Raw genomic sequence first — 18,466 nt, 5'->3', positions numbered from 1 at the left:
TACATAAAGGACATTCTCAATCATGTCATATTTATCCAGTATTGAAGGAACTTCATTGGCTTCCGATATATTCGTGTTCAATTCAAGAGCTATTCTTTTTTTTTTATTTGTTTATTTCTCACTATTACAATAATTAAACAAGCATATCACTTGCAAAGAAAGGTACACTATACAAATAAATCCTGAAACCAATTCAGTTCTCAAAATTAAGTAAACCACCATTATATTCATGTTACAGTCCACTAAGGGAGTCCAATATCCGAATATATGGAGAAATAAAATACAAAAGGAAAGAAAATAAATGTTCAAATTATCTCAATTTAGGTACAGACATGTTTCAAGTTCAATCATTCTTAAACAGGCACTCTTTTTGTTGTTAAAAATAGGGACAATTGGTCAGGATTGAAATACACATATTTCACAGCTTGATATGTGATTAAACATTTACAAGGAAATTTGAGATAGAACATTGCACCTAATTGCAAAACATCTTTTTTCATTTGCAAAAACTTTTGTCGTCTTTTTTGAGTTTCCCTCGATAGGTCCAGAAAGATACATGTTTGTAACCCACAAAAAACTTTTTCTTTCCTCTGAAAAAATTTCTTTAGAATCCAGACCTTATCTGAGGGTAACACTACTGTCGCTATTAAGGTGGTAGCTGTAGTTTGATCTATATCAGGCACTTCCAATAAAGCAGATACATCAAGTGGTTGGTCTTGTAGATTATTATTTCTTTGTTGGCTATCTAGTCCTTTCAGAGGAATATAAAAGACTTGTGCAAAGGGTGGAAAGTCTTTCTCTTCTATCCCAAGAATTTTTTTGAAATAAGCCTTCAGCATTTCTCTCGGGGAAACAAACAGTTGTTTTGGGAAGTTAATAAAACGTAAATTATTATTTCTTAAACCATTTTCCAACATTTCTGATTTTCTCCTCAAGTTAATCAGATCTTTAAGCATTGTAGTTTGTAATGTTTGTGTTTGTAGGAGATCTTTTTCTTGTTTAGCCAAATCTACTTTAAATGATTTCACTTCTGTATCAATTGCTTTAACCTTCCCATCTAATAACGCTACCTCTTTAATCACTTTTTGCATTTGAGGGCACAAAGTCTTTCCCATTTCAGCAATTAGTTGCCATATGTTATCCAAAGTAACTTCCTTTGGCTTCTGAAAGATCTTTGCAAAATCAGTATTCTCAACTAGGTCTTGTGAAGTACATTTCTCACCTTCCAATGTTCCTAATATCCCCTCTGTTCCAGCCGTGGCTCCCTGGGAGAAAGTTGTAAATTCTCCTCGTTCCTCCACCATCGTTGGTAATGCTTCCCGTCCTAGACCGTCCCGTAGCATTTCCGCATTAAGGGCGTCTGACGCTGCTAGCGGGGAACTGCTTCTTACTGGCTGGGGAGGAGGAGCCCTTGCATCAGGGCTCAGAGAAACTTCCAGTTCAGGGATCGGTGCTGGGTCTCCACTCCCGTACCGATCCAGCGAACCGCTCACCGACGCCGAATTCGAACCCTGTGCCCTCCGCAAATATGTTTCAATCAAAGCTGAAGCGGGAGGTCTCGGCTGTTGAGATGCAGCAGCTTTCCCCCGCCGCTTCGGCATATTTAGGTAATTTCAGGCTGAAAATCGGAGGAGCAGTGAAACACGTCTGGCTAAGTCGGCGGCCATCTTGGACTCCCTCAAGAGCCTATTCTATAACAGAACCCAGGTTTCATTATAGAATACTAGAAAAGACTCGGTATTGGCATTCCTAACATTTACATGCCCATGGTTACACCAGCCATAGGCCTGATGTAAGTGCAGATGCCTAATATGCCAGCAATGTGCATAGCTTACAGGATTCTGAACATGGTGTGCATAATTGGAGCTGTGCCCATACCTCGCTCATGTGAACATCACCTGTGTACTTCCCCTTGCAAATATGTGCTATGTAAATTAAGTAGGTATTCGCAGAATAGCACTTAGGAATCTGCTGGCACTTTTGCAGGTAAATGCACAGTTACATGCTTAAGTGCTAGTATTGTAGACATTTACATGTGTAAGAGGTCAGGGCCACTGAGAGACACAGCAGGGCCAGGGGCAGAACCAGACCACTGTGCGCCACCCTCCCCCACTTGCGCCACCCCCCACTCCCAATGCCCCCACTCTTGCTGCCCCCACTCGTGCCCCCCCCCCCCCCCACTCACTCCTTACTTTTCTGTCTCTGCCTCCAAGGGGGGGCCTGGTCCCAGCATGCCTCTTTCTGCTTGCCTGCTCCCACACTGTCCTCTCCTGTTCCTGTCCATGTTGGGAGTCGGGACCCGGATGATTGCATTAACACGATATTGTGCTAATGTAATCATCCGGATCCTGGGCGGCACACAAGAGCAGGGGAGAGGGCAGACCCGGAAGCAGGCAGGCAGGAAGAAACTTGTCGGCACTGAACCCAGGCTCCCCCTTGGAGGCTGGGCCCGGGGAATTTTATGCCCCCTTCCCCCCTCTTGGCGGCCTTACAAGAGATGAGTAAATAGGGGCCCCTAGATTATAAAATTGCCTGTAATAGTTCATGCTTTGTGATTTCTCTAGTTTCTCTCGTTTTTTTTTTATTATACACCACCTTGATGTCATTGTCTACAGTGCAAGAAGCAGTATACCAAATACATCAAAAAAAGAAATAAGCTGTTTTTCTTGTGATATTCCACTAGGGTCATTGCTCTGGCCTTCTAAATGCAGGGATGGAAGAAGTGCAGTGCAGGCCAAAAACTGTTATTTTGTTTTGTTTAGTTTCCTATCCAGCTTATAATCGAAAAAGAAAAATGCCTATATTTCGACCCAAATCGGGAGATGGGCGTTTTTCTCGCAAAGGCGCCCAAATCGGTATAATCGAAAACCGATTTTGGGCGTTTCCAACTGCTCTCCGTCGCGGAAACGAATAAAGTTGATGGGGGCATGTCGGAGGCGTGGTGGAGGCGGGACTGGGGCGTGGTTATCAGCTGAGGATAGATGGGCGTCCTTAGCTGATAATCGAAAAAAAAAAAAGGCGTTTTGACCGCGATTTTGGGTCACTTTTTTTGGACCCTTTTTTCTCACGAACAAGTCCCAAAAAAGTGCCCCAACTGCCCAGATGACCACTGGAGGGAATCGGGGATGACCTCCCCGGAATCCCCCAGTGGTCACTAACCCCCTCCCACCAAAAAAAAACCCCCACTTTAAAGACTTTTTTTCCAGCCTGTATGCCAGCCTCAAATGCCGTACCCACCTCCATGACAGCAGAATGTGTTCGATCCTGTCACAGCCTTTCCCTGGGTCAGATGTGGCTCTCGGGTGCAGTACAGGGTCACATCAGCATTGCATTGTGGTGGGTGTAGGGTATTGGGCTCCGTGATTTCATTAGCTTGTGTTACAGTTTCACGATGTTGGTAGTTGGTAGGCTCTTCTTCCATGGTGCTTTTCCCCCTGCCTACTGGGTCAGAGTGTGCCCTGTTGTGTTTCCTGTTGTAGTCCATGCGGTAGTGGCCATTTTTGTAAGCCAGTTTTAGTTCCCTTTCCTGTGTTAGCCACGTTAGAGAACTTAGTTCTTATCTTGAATGTGGCTGAAAGAGGGCATTGTACAGCATTCTGCCAGCTCTGACCTACTGCTAATCTCAGTACCAGGGAGACCCGTTGCCAGTGGGGCACAACCTCTGATCTGCAGTTAACTGTGAGTAAACGCGGTTATTCCAATAAAGGATGTTTTCGGAGAGATTAGTCTTCAGGTGTCAACTGGTGTGCCAATGTTATATAGCAGCAACAAGTCCTAGAGGCCTGCGTGTATGCAGGTCCCTGGAGCACTTTTAGTGGGTACCGCAGTGCACTTCAGCCAGATGGCCCCAAGCCCATCCCCCCCCCCCCCCCCCCCCCACCTGTAACACTTCTGCTGGTAAATGGGAGGCCTTCAAAACCCACTGTACCCACATGTAGGTGCCCCCTTCACCCCTAAGAGCTATGGTAGTGTTGTACATTTGTGGGTAGTGGGTTTTGGGGGAGGGGGGTTGGGAGCTCAGCACCCATGGTAAGGGAGCTATGCATGTGGGAGCTTTTGCTGAAGTCCACCGCACTGACCTAGGGTGCCCAGTTGGTGTCCTGGCATATCAGGGGGGCCAGTGTACTATGAATCGTGGCCCCTCCTAAGACCAAATGGCTCGGATTAGGACGTTTTTGAGCTGGGCATTTTTAGTTTCCATTATCGCTAAAAAAAACAAACGCCCAGCTCAAAAACGTCCGTTTTTTCGAAAATATGGTTCAGCCCGCCCCTTCACGGACCCGTTCTCGGAGATAAACGCCCATGGAGATAGGCACTTGCGCTCGATTATGCCCCTCCACGTCATTTACATTATTCTTTTTTTTTTTAATTTTATGTATTTTCTTTTAAATCACTGGCATATACTATTTATCCACACTGTTCTTGATATTCTATTGACGAACAGTGTGTGCTATTGATAAATAGTGTGTACTGTTGACAACATATGAAAACATCCAAAATTTGGGGGGATGGGGAAGTTCCTGTTATTTCAGTTTAAAATGATATGAAATGGCAATTGTAAATATTTCTCATGTTGATTTCAAAAAATGTACATCTCTGCTGCAGAACTGCATCCCCTTCCCACTTGCAAACAAAAGACAAGAATACAACATTAACAGCTTCAACAATTCCCAAGCAGAAATAAACGTAAAACACATCCTCACCCAGGTGAAGAATCTGGAAAGACTGTTTTAATTGAAGTGGTGACATGGATAACCACTTGCTCCAAATCTTCTAAAGACATGAACTTGAAGGAGTAGTTTAAATTATCTGTTTCTATCACAACCTGAAATATTTAAAGTAAGCAAAGTCATTCATTAAAATGTATTAAAACAGCAAGGGTCAGTTTTCAAGCAAAGATACATTTATTGGCAGATGCTAGGTGTATAACTCCATTATCCAAAGATTTTACAATGCTATGGTGGCAATTATGTAAACTGGTGCTTCCTTTTTGGTGCCCCAACGCAGCGTGGGAAGTGCCAGTACTATAACGCCATTAGGGTGCCCTGATGTCATAACAGAATATAGGTGCAAACCTGCATTGCTGCGTCAAAAAGAAGGTGCATCTGCTTATGCCAAGTCAATGGCAGACGTGGGTCGGCATGCCTAGATTTATCAATCAACTGGTGCATCTGATTGTAATGTATAAGATGAGCATTGAAGGGTAAGGCACCCATGTTCCGCCCATACTCCTCCCACATCTGCGCCCCCTTTTTATCCTGGTCAAAGAGTCGACAGGAGTCCAAGAGGCTGTTGTTCTGAATTAACTATTCACTGAACTCAAGCATTTCAGACAAACAAATAACACAGTGACAGAGGCAGACACTTGTAAAGGAGAAGATGAAACTCTTGGCCACTGACTGTCTTGAGTTGGAGAAGTTTCATTCAGCAAAAGACTTTACTTTTGGAAAATCATTACTGGATTAAAAAGTGTCCTTTAACTTTTATTAGTATATCTTGGGCTTTTAAATGGAGAATCCCTTCCCTTTTTCAGAGAATCTAAACTTAGTAACATAGTAACATAGTAGATGACAGCAGAAAAAGACCTGCACGGTCCATCCAGTCTGCCCAACAAGATAAACTCATATGTGCTACTTTTTGTGTATACCTTACCTTGATTTGTACCTGTCCTTTTCAGGGCACAGACTGTATAAGTCTGCCCAGCACTAGCCCCGCCTCCCAACCACCAGCCCTGCCTCCCACCACCGGTTCTGGCACAGACCGTATAAGTCTGCCCAGCACCATCCCCGCCACCGGGTCTGCCACCCAATCTCGGCTAAGCTCCTTAGAATCCATTCCTTCTGAACAGGATTCCTTTATGTTTATCCCACGCATGTTTGAATTCCGTTACCGTTTTCATTTCCACCACCTCCCGCGGGAGGGCATTCCAAGCATCCACTACTCTCTCTGTGAAAAAATACTTCCTGACATTTTTCTTGAGTCTCCCCCCTTCAATCTCATTTCATTTCCTCTCGTTCTACCACCTTCGCATCTCCGGAAAAGGTTCATTTGCGGATTAATACCTTTCAAATATTTGAACGTCTGTATCATATCACCCCTGTTTCTCCTTTCCTCTAGAGTATACATGTTCAGGTCAGCAAGTCTCTCCTCATACGTCTTGTAACGCAAATCCCATACCATTCTCGTAGCTTTTCTTTGCACCGCTTCAATTCTTTTTACATTTTTAGCAAGATACGGCCTCCAAAACTGAACACAATACTCTAGGTGGGGCCTCACCAATGATTTATACAGGGGCATCAACACTCCCTTTCTTCTGCTGGTCACACCTCTCTCTATACAGCCTAACAACCTTCTAGCTATGGCCACCGCCTTGTCACACTGTTTCGTCGCCTTCAAATCCTCAGATACTATCACCCCAAGATCCCTCTCCCCGTCCGTACCTATCAGACTCTCCCCGCCTAACACATAAGTCTTCTGGGTCTTGCAAGAAGTTTGAAACCAATACCTAGATCCAAGTAAACCACAGGCCCTACATATGGGCAGTCAGGACTTAATGGGAAAGAGCCACTATGAATTTAACAAAGGGAAAAGTTGCCTTACAAATCATTGAGAATTTTTGACAATGTAAATAAATATGTAGAGAAGGGAAGGGAGAGCCAATTGAATTTTCAGAAGCTGTTTGACAAAGTCATTGATGAGACACTCCTCAGGAAATAAAAAAGTGATAACATAACATAGTAACATAGTAGATGATGGCAGAAAAAGAACTGCATGGTCCATCCAGTCTGCCCAACAAGATAAACTCATATGTGTATACCTTACCTTGATTTGTACCTGCCTTTTTCAGGGCACAGACCTGATAACAGGCAACATCCTACTGTGTGTTAGCAATTGCAGACTGAGTAAGACTAAATGCCCAGATCTTCTAGTGGAGAAAGATTAATAATGGAGTGCCCTAAGAATTTGTAATGGGACTTTTAGAAGGTAATTTTAGAACAGGATGCCAAGGATAAGAAGGTAAGAAGGCGCCTACTTAGGTGTTGTTTCATTAAAAAAGTAAGCACCTGGTTTCTCTATAAAAAAAAAAAGTAGCATAAGTGGCAGGTGAAGACATTTACACCAGCCCTAGGGTAACAGAGACAAACATGGTTTAATGGGACAGAGTCAGCATGGGTTCAACAAAGAGAAGTCTTGCCTCACCAATTTACTTCATTTCTTTGAATAAACATATGGATAAAGGTGAGCCCACTGATGTAGTGTATGTAGATTTTCAGAAAGCTTTTCATAAAGTTCCTCATGACAGACTCCTGAGAAAATTAAAAAGTCATGGGTTAGGAGGAAATGTCCTTCTGTGGACTAGGAATTGGTTATAGGACAAAAACAGAGAGTAGGGTTAAATGGCCATTTTTCTCAAAGGAGGAGTGTGAATAGTGGAGTGCCCCAGGGATCTGTACTGGGACCAGTGCTATTTAACATATTTATAAATGATCTGGAAATTGGAACGATGAGTGAAGTGAGCTCATTTGCAAAAGAGAAAAACATCCAAAAAGTGGCATAAATCTGCATTTGGATGTTTTTCTCACAACAACATCCAAATTGGTATTTTCAAAACCAATTGTTAGATATTTTTCTATGATGTCTGTCAGAACTGCATTCAAATCAGAAGGGGCATGTCAGGGGCATGTTAAGAGTGGGATCTGGGCGTTCCTAACACTTGGATGTTTTTCAACCATAATGGAAGAAAACAAAACCGCCCAGGACAAAAACTAAGAAGTTTTGAGTTAGACCTGTTTTTATAACGAATAAGACATAAAAAGGTGCCCTAAGTGACCACTGGAGAGAATGAGAAATTACCTCTCCTTACTCCCCCAGTGGTCACTAACCCCTCCCACCCCCATAAATGCAATTTAAAACATTGCTTGCCAGATTCTAAGCCAGCCTCAGATGTTATACTCAGGTCCATTAGAACAGCATGCAGGTCCCTGGACTAGTCTAGTGGTGGGTGCAGTGCACTGCAGACAGGTAGACCCAGGCCCATACCTCCCCCTAACTGTTACACTTGTGGAGGAAACTGTGAGCCCTCCAAAACTCACCAGAAACCCACTGTATCCACACATAGGTGCTCCCTTCAACCATAAAGGCTATGGTAGTGGTATATAGTTGGGGGTAGTAGGTTTTGGGTAGGTTTTGAGGGGCTCAGCAGACAAGATAAGGGAGCAATGGTGAGATGTGTACCTGGGAGCATTTTATGAAGTCCACTGCAGTGCCCCCTAGGGTGCTCTATTGCTTTCCTGGGATGTCTGGGGAACCAGTCTACTAAAAATGCTAGATCCTTCTTGGACTTTTTTTTTTTTTTTTTTTTTTTTTTAATGGATCGAAAAAATAAAATGCCCAAATCACAAAACCTTGTTCAAAATCAGTATTTTCAAATAAAAAAAAAAGATAGACTTTTTTTTTTAATGAATTTCTTTCCTATTCAGATTTTGGATATTTTTTGCAAACATCCAAAGTCAGACTTAGATGTCATAACAAAAATTCCTCTCCACAAGAAATTACATGGAAATACTTTTAAAACGAATAAAAGAAAAACTTTTTTCACTCAAAGAATAGATAATCTCTGGAACTCGTTGCTGTAGGGTATGGTAACAGTGGGATGTTGCTGAAGGATGTGGTATCTGGGTTTAAAAAAGGTTTAGACAAGTTCCAAGAGGAAAAATCCACATTCTGTTATTGAGATGGATATGGGGGAAGCCACTGCTTGCCCTGGGATTGGAAGCATGGAATGTTGCTACTAATTGGGTTTCTGCCACATACTTGTGACCTGGATTGGCCACTGTTGGAAGCAGGATACTGGGCTAGATAGACCATTGGTCTGACTTGCTATGGCTATTCTTATGTTCTTAGTTCTTATGACTTTTGGCCTGACCCAGTATGTCACATCTTTTGCATGGAACTGCCCCAGAGGTATTATGATTTTGAGGAGGCACAGCAGTACTTATATCATAATTTGAGAACACCCACCCCCAGCCTTCTCCAATGTTACTGAGTTGGTGGGTGGGGAGATATCTCCTCACCCAGGAGACACTGCAGCAAGCAGGCATGATACCTCACCTGGAAGATATTTGGCACAGAACCAATCCACCTTGTTGATTCCTGCTCTAATGTATTCCACTACAAGACATCACTGATAGCCAAGTTACTTTAATGGTGTATTTCCAATTGTTTTCAAGCTGCAGTTCAATCAGTGCATCTCCATAGTAACAGAGTAACATAATAGTCAGAAAGGAGGACATGACGCCATTTAAATGCAAGAGTAACCACATCACAAGAAACTCTATACACACACAGAAACAAATAAAACCTCACGGGATAAAAGAACACATATTAAAAGGAGAAAGGTATTTGTTATAATCATTCAGTTACAAATTTTTAATATGATAGAATAATAAAGAACATTAGTGAAATCTAAGATCACTAGAATGATCAAATCATCTTCAGTAGGGAATTAGATCCAAGAATAAGTGTAATAATATAGCCAACACATTTCAGTTTAAAAATTTAACAAGTGGGAAAAGCATGTGGAGCATGGTGTAGAGAATTTTTTCTAGCCTGTCTGCTTATGTTTGTGCAAATTGCCCTCATGCTTCTTTTTCTGGTTCTGCTTTTGCAGGATGTCCTCACACTATCCTGCCTCTGGGTCACATTATATCTATCTATCTATCTATCTATCTATCTATCTATCTATCTATCTATCTATCTATATCTGTATGTGTGTGTGTGTGTGTGTGAGAGAGAGAGAGAGAGAGAGAGAGAGAGGGTGTAATCGCTACATATTAATCTATCTACTGCACATTGCTAGGATCATGGCTTTCTCTAGCCAGCCTCAAGCAATTCCAATTATTTGAACCAATTGTCATCCACATACCAGGCAAACTTTTAAATTGCATACCTCACTGTTTACCAGTACACTTTAAGGCCTGTCTTCTCTTACACACTGTCCCATTGGATAATGATCCTACTGAGGTTACAGAGCAGTTTTTAACATACATAATAGGGGAGGACATGGTTTGGAATGATGTATTTTTGAAGGTGCAAAGAGCACCTGGGACTCAGGGAATGGGTCCAATATCTGGAGGCTAGAATAGCATACTTGGAGGAGCTGAAACAGACAGAGGGGTTTATAGAGGAGGCCTACAGGGACATAGTAGAGAGGTCCCAACTGCAGTCTGGCAACCTCTGTGCTGCCATGGAGAAGAATGGTCTTCTGAAGGGAGAGCATCACTGTGGAGTGGCAGGAAGTGATCCTGTAGCCAGGACATGCCCTCCAGGGGATGAACTGAGGGTGTGTCTCCAGGGGCTCCTGCCCAAGAGGGAAGGGTTAGGACTGCCGTTGTAGTTGGAGATTCGATCATTAGGCATGTAAATAGCTGGGTGGCTGGTGGATATGAGGATCGCTTGGTCACTTGCCTACCTGAAGCAAAGGTGGCGGACCTCATGCGGCACCTAGAAAAGATTTTAGACAGTGCTGGATAGGAGCCTGCTGTCTTGGTACATGTGGGTACCAATGACATAGGAAAATGTGGGAGGGAAGTTCTGGAAGCCAAATTTAGGCTCTTAGGTAGAAAGCTCAAATCCAGAACCTCCAGGGTAGCATTTTCAGAAATGCTCCCCGTTCCACGCACAGTACCCAAGAGACAGGTAGGGCTCTGGAGTCTCAATGCATGGATGAGGCAATGGTGCAGGGAGGAGGGTTGTTAGATTTATTAGAAATTGGGCAACATTCTGGGGGAGGAGGAGCGTATTCTCAAAAGAAGCTGAGGGAGACAGAAAGGTACAAAGAAGAGACCTACAAGGATGTTGTAGTGAAGTTCCACTTCCAGTCTGGTAGCATTTGTGCTGCCTTGGAGGAGGCAGGTCTCCTTAAGAACAGCATCACCCTAGTGAAGTAGGAAGTACTTCCATGGGCGTAGTTTGACTGTTTCATTTGGGGGGGCAAAGGGTGTGGCTTGGCACATTTGCATATTCATTTGCTTATATACATCTCATACATATTCATTATGGCTATTAATAAAAACAACAAAAACACACACGCACCAGACTAAAATGCTGAATATGAAGCCAGCATATCAAAAACAATAAGGCCAGACACTTTATGAAATAACACAAAACCCTAAAAAAAGACACTCAAAACCTATACAGAAAACTTAACATACAACAGTCTTAACCCACCTATGAAAAAACAGTGCTATAAATTTTACACTGGACCCTAGAGCACCAATATACCTGCTACTGGAAAACTGTAACAAGCTGGACTGTTACACATTCCTATACAAACACTACATGTTAGCAGAATCCGTCACGTCAGTCACATATGCAGAACATGGACAGACCCTCATGTGATACAAAACAGGGAACCACAAAAAACATGCCCACAAAAACTGTAATATAGATCTCTTCAAGAAAGCCAGACTCTGTAAGAAGTGCAAATACTGGTAAAAGAGAAACAGAAATGTATTTTCTCCTGTACTCTGCAAAATACAACAATAGAAAAAAATTTACATTTCACAAAGCAGGCACATCTTAGTCCTTAAAAAGCATTAAATAAAAAGAATGTTTTCTTTTCTACCTTTGTTGTTTGAACATTCTATTTTTCTAGTTGGTCTGGTCCCACTCTCTTTTCCACTTTCCATGTATCAGTCTTCTCCTAAATTCTTTTCCATGTTGACATTTCCATTTCTTCGCTCTTCTCTTGTCTTCTTCCTGTCCTTCTCTGCATCTGTCTGGCACTGATCTTTCATTCCCCCCCCCCCCCCCCCCCACACACACACACACACTCACCGGTCTATAATTCCCCGGATCTCCCCTGGAACCTTTCTTAAAAATCGGCGTTACATTAGCAACCCTCCAATCTTCCGGTACCACGCTCGATTTTAAGGATAAATTACATATCAACAACAGTAGCTCCGCAAGCTCATTTTTTAGTTCCATCAGTACCCTGGGATGAATGCCATCTGGCCCAGGAGACTTGCTACTCTTTAGGAGGAGCCAGCAGTTATGCAGGTGCCGACAATATTCAGTGTTGGGACCCGCATACCTATGTGGCTGAAATTAGGACTGCTGAAAAGCTATCCTAAATTTGGCCACTTAAACATGGGAGTGCAGGCACAATATCAGGCCAGTACCCACATAGGTCAGACCCTATGACCCCCCTCCCAAACTAGCAAGCCCCTCCCAAACTAGCAAGCCTCTCCTGCCTTGAACCAGCAGGCTCCTTCTGATCCCCCCCTCCCATCCTGAAATGACACCCCCCCGCAACATCAATCCCTCCTAACTTCACCCCACCCCCAGCCCACCATCGCCATAGGCCCTCCCCAGGCCTACCTTGTATCCCTGGTGGTCCTGTGGGGGCACTGGGTGCATGAGCAAAGCTTCCAGAAAATGGCTGCTACAACTGCTCGCCTCTTACAGCAGCCTTGTGGTACTGTATTTCTGCAGTAGTCAGTGGCGTAGCAAGGGCGGGGCGGTGGGGGCGGTCCGCCCCGGGTGTCCGCGGGTGGGGGGTGCTCCGTCACGTCTCTTCTCCTGCCACCGCCTGCCTTTTTCTTTTTTTTTTAATCCGTGCAGCCACGCAGGCAGCGCTTTGCGTCTGCCCTGCGTGTGCTGTGAAAGAAGTAAATCACCAGCGCTGGCGTCGGGCCTTCCCTCGATGTCCCGCCCTCTTGTGAGGTAACTTCCTATTTCCTCGAGGGCGGGACATTGAGGGAAGGTCCGACGCCAGCGCTGGCAATTTACTTCTTTCACAGCACACGGAGGACAGATGCGAAGCGCTGCCTGCATGGCTGCACAGATTTAAAAAAGAAAAAGGCAGGCGATGGCAGGAGAAGAGGGCTCTGTGGCTCTCAATGGAGGGGGACGGGACTGGGTCGGGGGGGAGCTCAGAGGGGAGAAGGGGATTGGAGAGGGGTGGGGGAGTTCAGAGGAGGGGTGCTCAGAGGGGAGAATGGGGATTGGGGAGGGGTGGGGGTGCTCAGAGGAGATTGGGGAGGGTGGGGGAGCTCAGAAGGGTACTCAGAGGGGAGAAGGGGATTGGGGAGGGGTGCTCAGAGGTGAGAAGGGGATTGGGGAGGGGTGGGGGTGCTCAGAGGGGATTGGCAAGGTTGCCAGATGGGAAAAATTTTCCCAGCCCAAAATCAGCCCTAAACCCGCCCAAAAAACGCCCAAAGTCAAACCCCGCCTCCCACGTCACCAACCCCGCCTTCCACATCATTAACCCCGCCCCCTGGCATCATCCCTGTCATTAACCCCGCCCCTGACGTCAACCACGCCCCTGAAAAGCTTCTATTGGACCACATCGGACCAATAGAAGCCCCGAGAAAGCTTCTATTGGACCAAATTGGACCAATACAAGCCCTGGAAAAGCTTCTATTGGACAAAATTGGACCAATAGAAGCCCCGGAAAAAAGCACACAGCGGCCACAGGAAAAAAGCCCAAACCCGCACCCCACAGCTGCCGAAAATTTTCCGCAGATGCTCGCAGAAAACCCGCCCAGTGTTGCGGGAAGACCACAACTCTGGCAACAATGGGGATTGGGGAGGGGTGGGGGTGCTCAGAGGGGTACTCAGAGGTGAGAAGGGGATTGGGGAGGGGTGGGGGGTGCTCAGAGGGGAGAATGGGGAGGGGTGGGGGTGCTCAGAGGGGATAAGGGGACTGGGGAGGGAAGTGCTCATGGGAGAAGGGGTCTGAAACTGGAACTGGGGGCTGAAAAGGGGCAGGGGCTGAAACTGTGGGGACTGGGGGCTTTAAAGGGGACAGGGAGAACTGGCTGGGGCTGAAGCTTGGGACTGGTGAGAGAAAAGGGCTGGGGTTGAAACTAGGGGCTGAAAAGGGGACAGGGAGAAGTGGCTGGGGGCTGAAGCCCAGGACTGATGGGAGAAAAGGGCTGGGGACTGGTGGGATAGTGGGGCTGAAAAGGGTGGCAGGTGGGAGATGTGGGCTGGAACTGGAACTAGGTGCAGGTGGAGAGAGGGGGCAGAGAGAGGGGACAGACCCTGGATGGAAGGGGGGGAGCGTGAGGGAGGGCAGACCCTGGATGGATGGGAGAGGGAGGGCAGACGGATCGAAGGGGCAGAGAGAAAGGGCAGATGGTGGGTGGAAGGGGGAGAGAGAAAGAGGGCAGATGGTGGATGGAAGGTGCAGAGAGAGAGGGCAGACACTGGATGGAAGGGACATTAGAGAGGGCAGACACTGGATTTCAGAGAAAGAGCGAAGACAGATGCTGGATGGAAGGAAGACAGTGAAAAGAAGATGAGGAAAGCAGAAACCAGAGACAACAAACTGTAAATAAAATATTTTTTTTTTAATTTTTTTGCTTTAGGGTATAGTATTGTATCTATGTTTATGTGTTAATAAATGTTTATAAATAGAACATATAAATAAGGTAATCATTTTATTGGACTAATTTTTAATACATTTTGACTTAACTTTCAGAGAACAAAACCCCCGTCCTCAGGTCAGGATAGGATACAATCCAGCTTATTTTCGAAAGAGAAAGACACCCATATTTCGACCCAAATTGGGAGATGGGCGTCTTTCTTCCGTGGGTGCCCAAATCGGTATAATCAAAAGCCAATTTTGGGCGTCTTCAACTACACTCCGTCGCGGAAACGGCCAAAGTTGACGGGGCGTGTCGGAGGCGTGGTGAAGGCGGGACTGGGGCATGGTTATCAGCCGAACAGAAATGGGCGGCTTTCGCCGATAATGGAAAAAAAATAGCCGTTTTTAGCGAGAATTTAGGTCACTTTTTTTGGACCCTTTTTTTTCACGAACAAGTCCCAAAAAAGTGCCCTAAATGACCAGAGGACCACCGGAGGGATTCGGGGATGACCTCCCTTGACTCCCCCAGTGGTCACTAACCCCCTCCCACCAAAAAAAAAACCAACTTTAAAAACTTTTTTCCCAGCCTGTATGTCATCCTCAAATGTCATACCCAGCTCCATCACAGCAGTATGCAGGTCCCTGGAGCAGTTGTTAGTGGGTGCAGTGGGCTTCAGGCAGGCGGACCCAGGCCCATCCCCCCCTATCTGTTACACTTGTGCTGGTTAATGCTGAGCCCTCCCAAACCCCCCAAAACCCACTATACCCACATGTAGGTGCCCCCCTTCACCCCTTAGGGCTATGGTAATGGTGTAGACTTGTGGGCAGTGGGTTTTGGGGGGATTTGGGGGGCTCAGCACACAAGGGAAAGGTGCTATGCACCTGGGAGCTCTTTTACTGTTTTTTGTTAATTTGTAAAAGTGCCCACTAGGGTGCCCAGTTGGTGTCCTGGCATGTGAGGGGGCCCAGTGCACTACGAATCCTGGCCCCTCCCACAACCCAATGTCTTGGAGTTGTTCGTTTTAGAGCTGGGCGCCTTCGTTTTCCATTATCGTTGAAAAACGAAACTGCCCAGCTCAAATCTGCACAAATCCGATCCATTTGGATGGCACAAACCGTATTATCGGAAAAAAGATGGGCGGCCATTTTTTTCGAAAATACGGTTTGTCCCGCCCCTTCACATACCCGTTCTCGGAGATAGACGCCCATGGAGATGGGCGTTCGCGTTCGATTATGCCCCTCTATAACAGCACTATACTGTATTGACCTGAGGAAGGAGGTTTTGGCCTCTGAAAGCTAAATGTATTAGTCCAATAAAATGGTATTTTATTTTCCATATTTGTTTTATTTCTATTTGTTAATTTGTAAAGTGGTGATCGGATTTGTTAGTTTTTTCAAATTTACATCCACTGTCTTTATATTTTGCACAGTACTAGGGGACATTTTCTGTTTCTGTGGTGTTGCATTGTATGCAGAGTCTGGCATCGGGGGTTCAGTTTAATTTTTGTCTAAATAGAAAGTTTATGATTACTTATTCTATAGTGGATTAGGGTGTATCTGTGTTTGTGAAAAAGACATGGCTTTCGGTTGGCATTGACTGTGCAGGATCGACGATCTGTACTAATTTGTCTGTTTTTGTTTTACAATAGGTGAATTGATGTTCTAGTGCTCACTGTAGCGTTTAAGATGCTTGTGTGACTTGTAGAAATGACTGCTTATGGTATGGTAGAATTGCGCTATAGGTCCTGAGTGTTTTGTATTCTTGGTATGCCTAGTACTGGATTTGGGGGGGGGGGGTTAAAAAATGACCGGCCCCGGGTGTCAACTACCCTAGCTATGCCACTGGTAGTAGTAGTACCACAAGGTTGCCGTGAGAGGTTTTGTTAAGTTCCTAGATGCAATGCAAGCTTTCTAAAATCTTTTTAAAGCCTTTTAGAACCTGCCCATCTCCATATAGTGCTAGGCAGCAACACAGGGCTCCTTTTACCGAGCCACGGTAGTAATTCCCAGTGCAGCAAATGTGATGAAGCCCGTTCAAATCCGATGGGCTTCATCACATTTGCTTCACAGGAATCACTACCTCAGCTTGGTAAAAGGAGTCCATAATATTAAATAATAAGAACAATAAATAGCATTGCTATATTAACCAAAACATAATGACTTCCTCCAATATATAATAAAATTACTGGTCCCGAAATTCAGTGTCCACTCCTACCTATACAAGTACCGCTCACCAGGGCCATACTCAGATTTTCAACTGCCCTAACTGAAAATCAGCAGTACCCAGATAACTTCCAGAAGTTAGTCTACATCTGGATGTTTAGCACCAAGTGAAGGCCAGTGTTTAAATCCAGCGCTGACTGTTGTGTTTAAATATCGGGGAGAATTAAAATACACTTTCCAAATCATCAAAGAAAATAAAACCACCCAGTCCTCATCTACTCCCCTCTTCAGGAAACATATATAAAATGAATAGATTTTATGATTCCTCCTCAATTTAAGATAGTCCCTTTCACATATCGGTTCCCAAGGGCAGGTAATTCTACCATGCTGGAACCTCTACTGATAATGCCCTTGCTGTATAATGCACTAGTCTAAAATCTTTATGCAAAGAAACTTGTAGAAACTCTGTCTCTAGTGTTCTCAATATTTGGCTGGGAAACAATAATCAACCAGCTTCTCCTGTAGATATGCTGACCCCAGCCTATTTCTGACATTGAAGGTCATCGTCAAGATTTTAAATCTCAGTTTGTATTTCCTAGAGTGCTAATGTAACTTACTGATTCAATGTTGGCTGAAAACTGCAGCTGAGGACCAATCAGTATGAAATAGCCAAATAAAAACAGTGAAGGCAGGCAACAGGTAGGGGGACCAGGAAAATTTGTAAGAGAAGTTGTGTTTATTCCAATAAATATGTATTTTTTAGGGAGTAGGGGGGGGTTCCATCAGTATGTTTTATCAGTGTTTATTGTTTAAAATCTTAAAACTAAAACCCTGGGAATATTCCTTTACCAGCTTCAAGCATTTTTAAAATGTGCATTCTAGGGTTTAGAATCATTCATTGCTTAGAGCCAGATTATATGGCTTTTGAATATTTCTGTATATCTTTCTTAACACTAAACTGAAATTCAATCATTCTGTAACATTGTGAAACAATTGACACATTTTTCTGTTTTGACTTACAAGATTTGTGAAATACATTATGCTTAATTGCAGTCAACTGCACTATACAGTATGTATTTCTCTAAATATTTATATCTGTAAGCCACATTTAACCTAAATATTGTTTGGGAAATTGCGGGATATAAATGTCAAGATAAATAAATAAATTACATGACTTCATTGGGATTACTATCAACTTTAAGCAAGATCCTACAAGGACCAATTGATCCTGTACTTTCCAACAGCAAGATGAATAAAATATAAGAAAAAGTTCACCTTGACATTCCACCTTTGTCCATTATTTAGTAGGGGTTTCTAGAATAGCACCAGCTGTTTTCTCCTGATCTCCAGATCTGAGCACACTATTTCTGTGGTGAAACCAGGGTCAGCTGATTCTGAGAGATGAACATAGATACCTGCACCCTATGTCATGGATTTGACCTCTCAGTATAGGAAGTTCATGGTCACAACAGAGAGGAAAATGAAGCCAAGGACAGGTTGATAGAGCTAGCAAGGTCTGTGCTACTCACCAGGCTGGAGTCTCGGATGTCAATGTCACAGACTTCTAGGTAACTGAAAGTACTTTCCACCTAAGGCACAGAAAAGAGAGAGACAGGAAGGAGGAGAGAGAGGGTGAAGGGGAGGAGGAAGCAAAGAGGAGGAGGCAGAGAAGGTGGCAGGGCAATGGTAGGAGGAGGATTAAAGAGAAAGAGAGAGAGATTATTTTAAATCTTGTTCACTTTTGCTTAAAAATTAAAACAGTGTATAAAAATATTGTATTAGGAAGCCAAAGAATTGTAAATCATTATATACAACAATGTGTTAGAAGGTAAGTCCTTCATAGTAATGAGTGTTAATAAGTTATAGAACTGGAAACCAGATCATTTCCATCTCCCCTAAGTACAAGGGCAGAGTGGATTTCATCTATTA

The 18,466-nt window shown here is 44.2% G+C and overlaps 1 protein-coding gene across 1 annotated transcript in view; it reads right to left on the bottom strand.

Annotated features, from left to right (window-relative positions):
- The window catches only part of LOC115471308 (capping protein, Arp2/3 and myosin-I linker protein 2-like), a 91,882-nt gene extending 73,743 nt beyond the window's left edge, over positions 1-18,139 (bottom strand). Inside the window, exons 1-2 of the mRNA XM_030205010.1 lie at positions 18,067-18,139; positions 4,704-4,825 (exon numbers count right to left, since the gene is read on the bottom strand). Coding sequence (XP_030060870.1) covers positions 4,704-4,783 — 80 coding nt within the window. The 5' untranslated portion in view covers positions 4,784-4,825; positions 18,067-18,139. The remainder of the gene's footprint in view (positions 1-4,703; positions 4,826-18,066) is intronic.
- Between the last annotated feature and the right edge of the window lie 327 nt (positions 18,140-18,466).

Source organism: Microcaecilia unicolor, chromosome 5, assembly GCF_901765095.1.
Source record: "Microcaecilia unicolor chromosome 5, aMicUni1.1, whole genome shotgun sequence".
NCBI classification, from domain to species: Eukaryota; Metazoa; Chordata; class Amphibia; order Gymnophiona; family Siphonopidae; genus Microcaecilia; species Microcaecilia unicolor.
The sequence above is the reverse complement of the archived record's forward strand: the minus strand, read 5'-3'. Positions and strand labels throughout refer to the sequence as shown.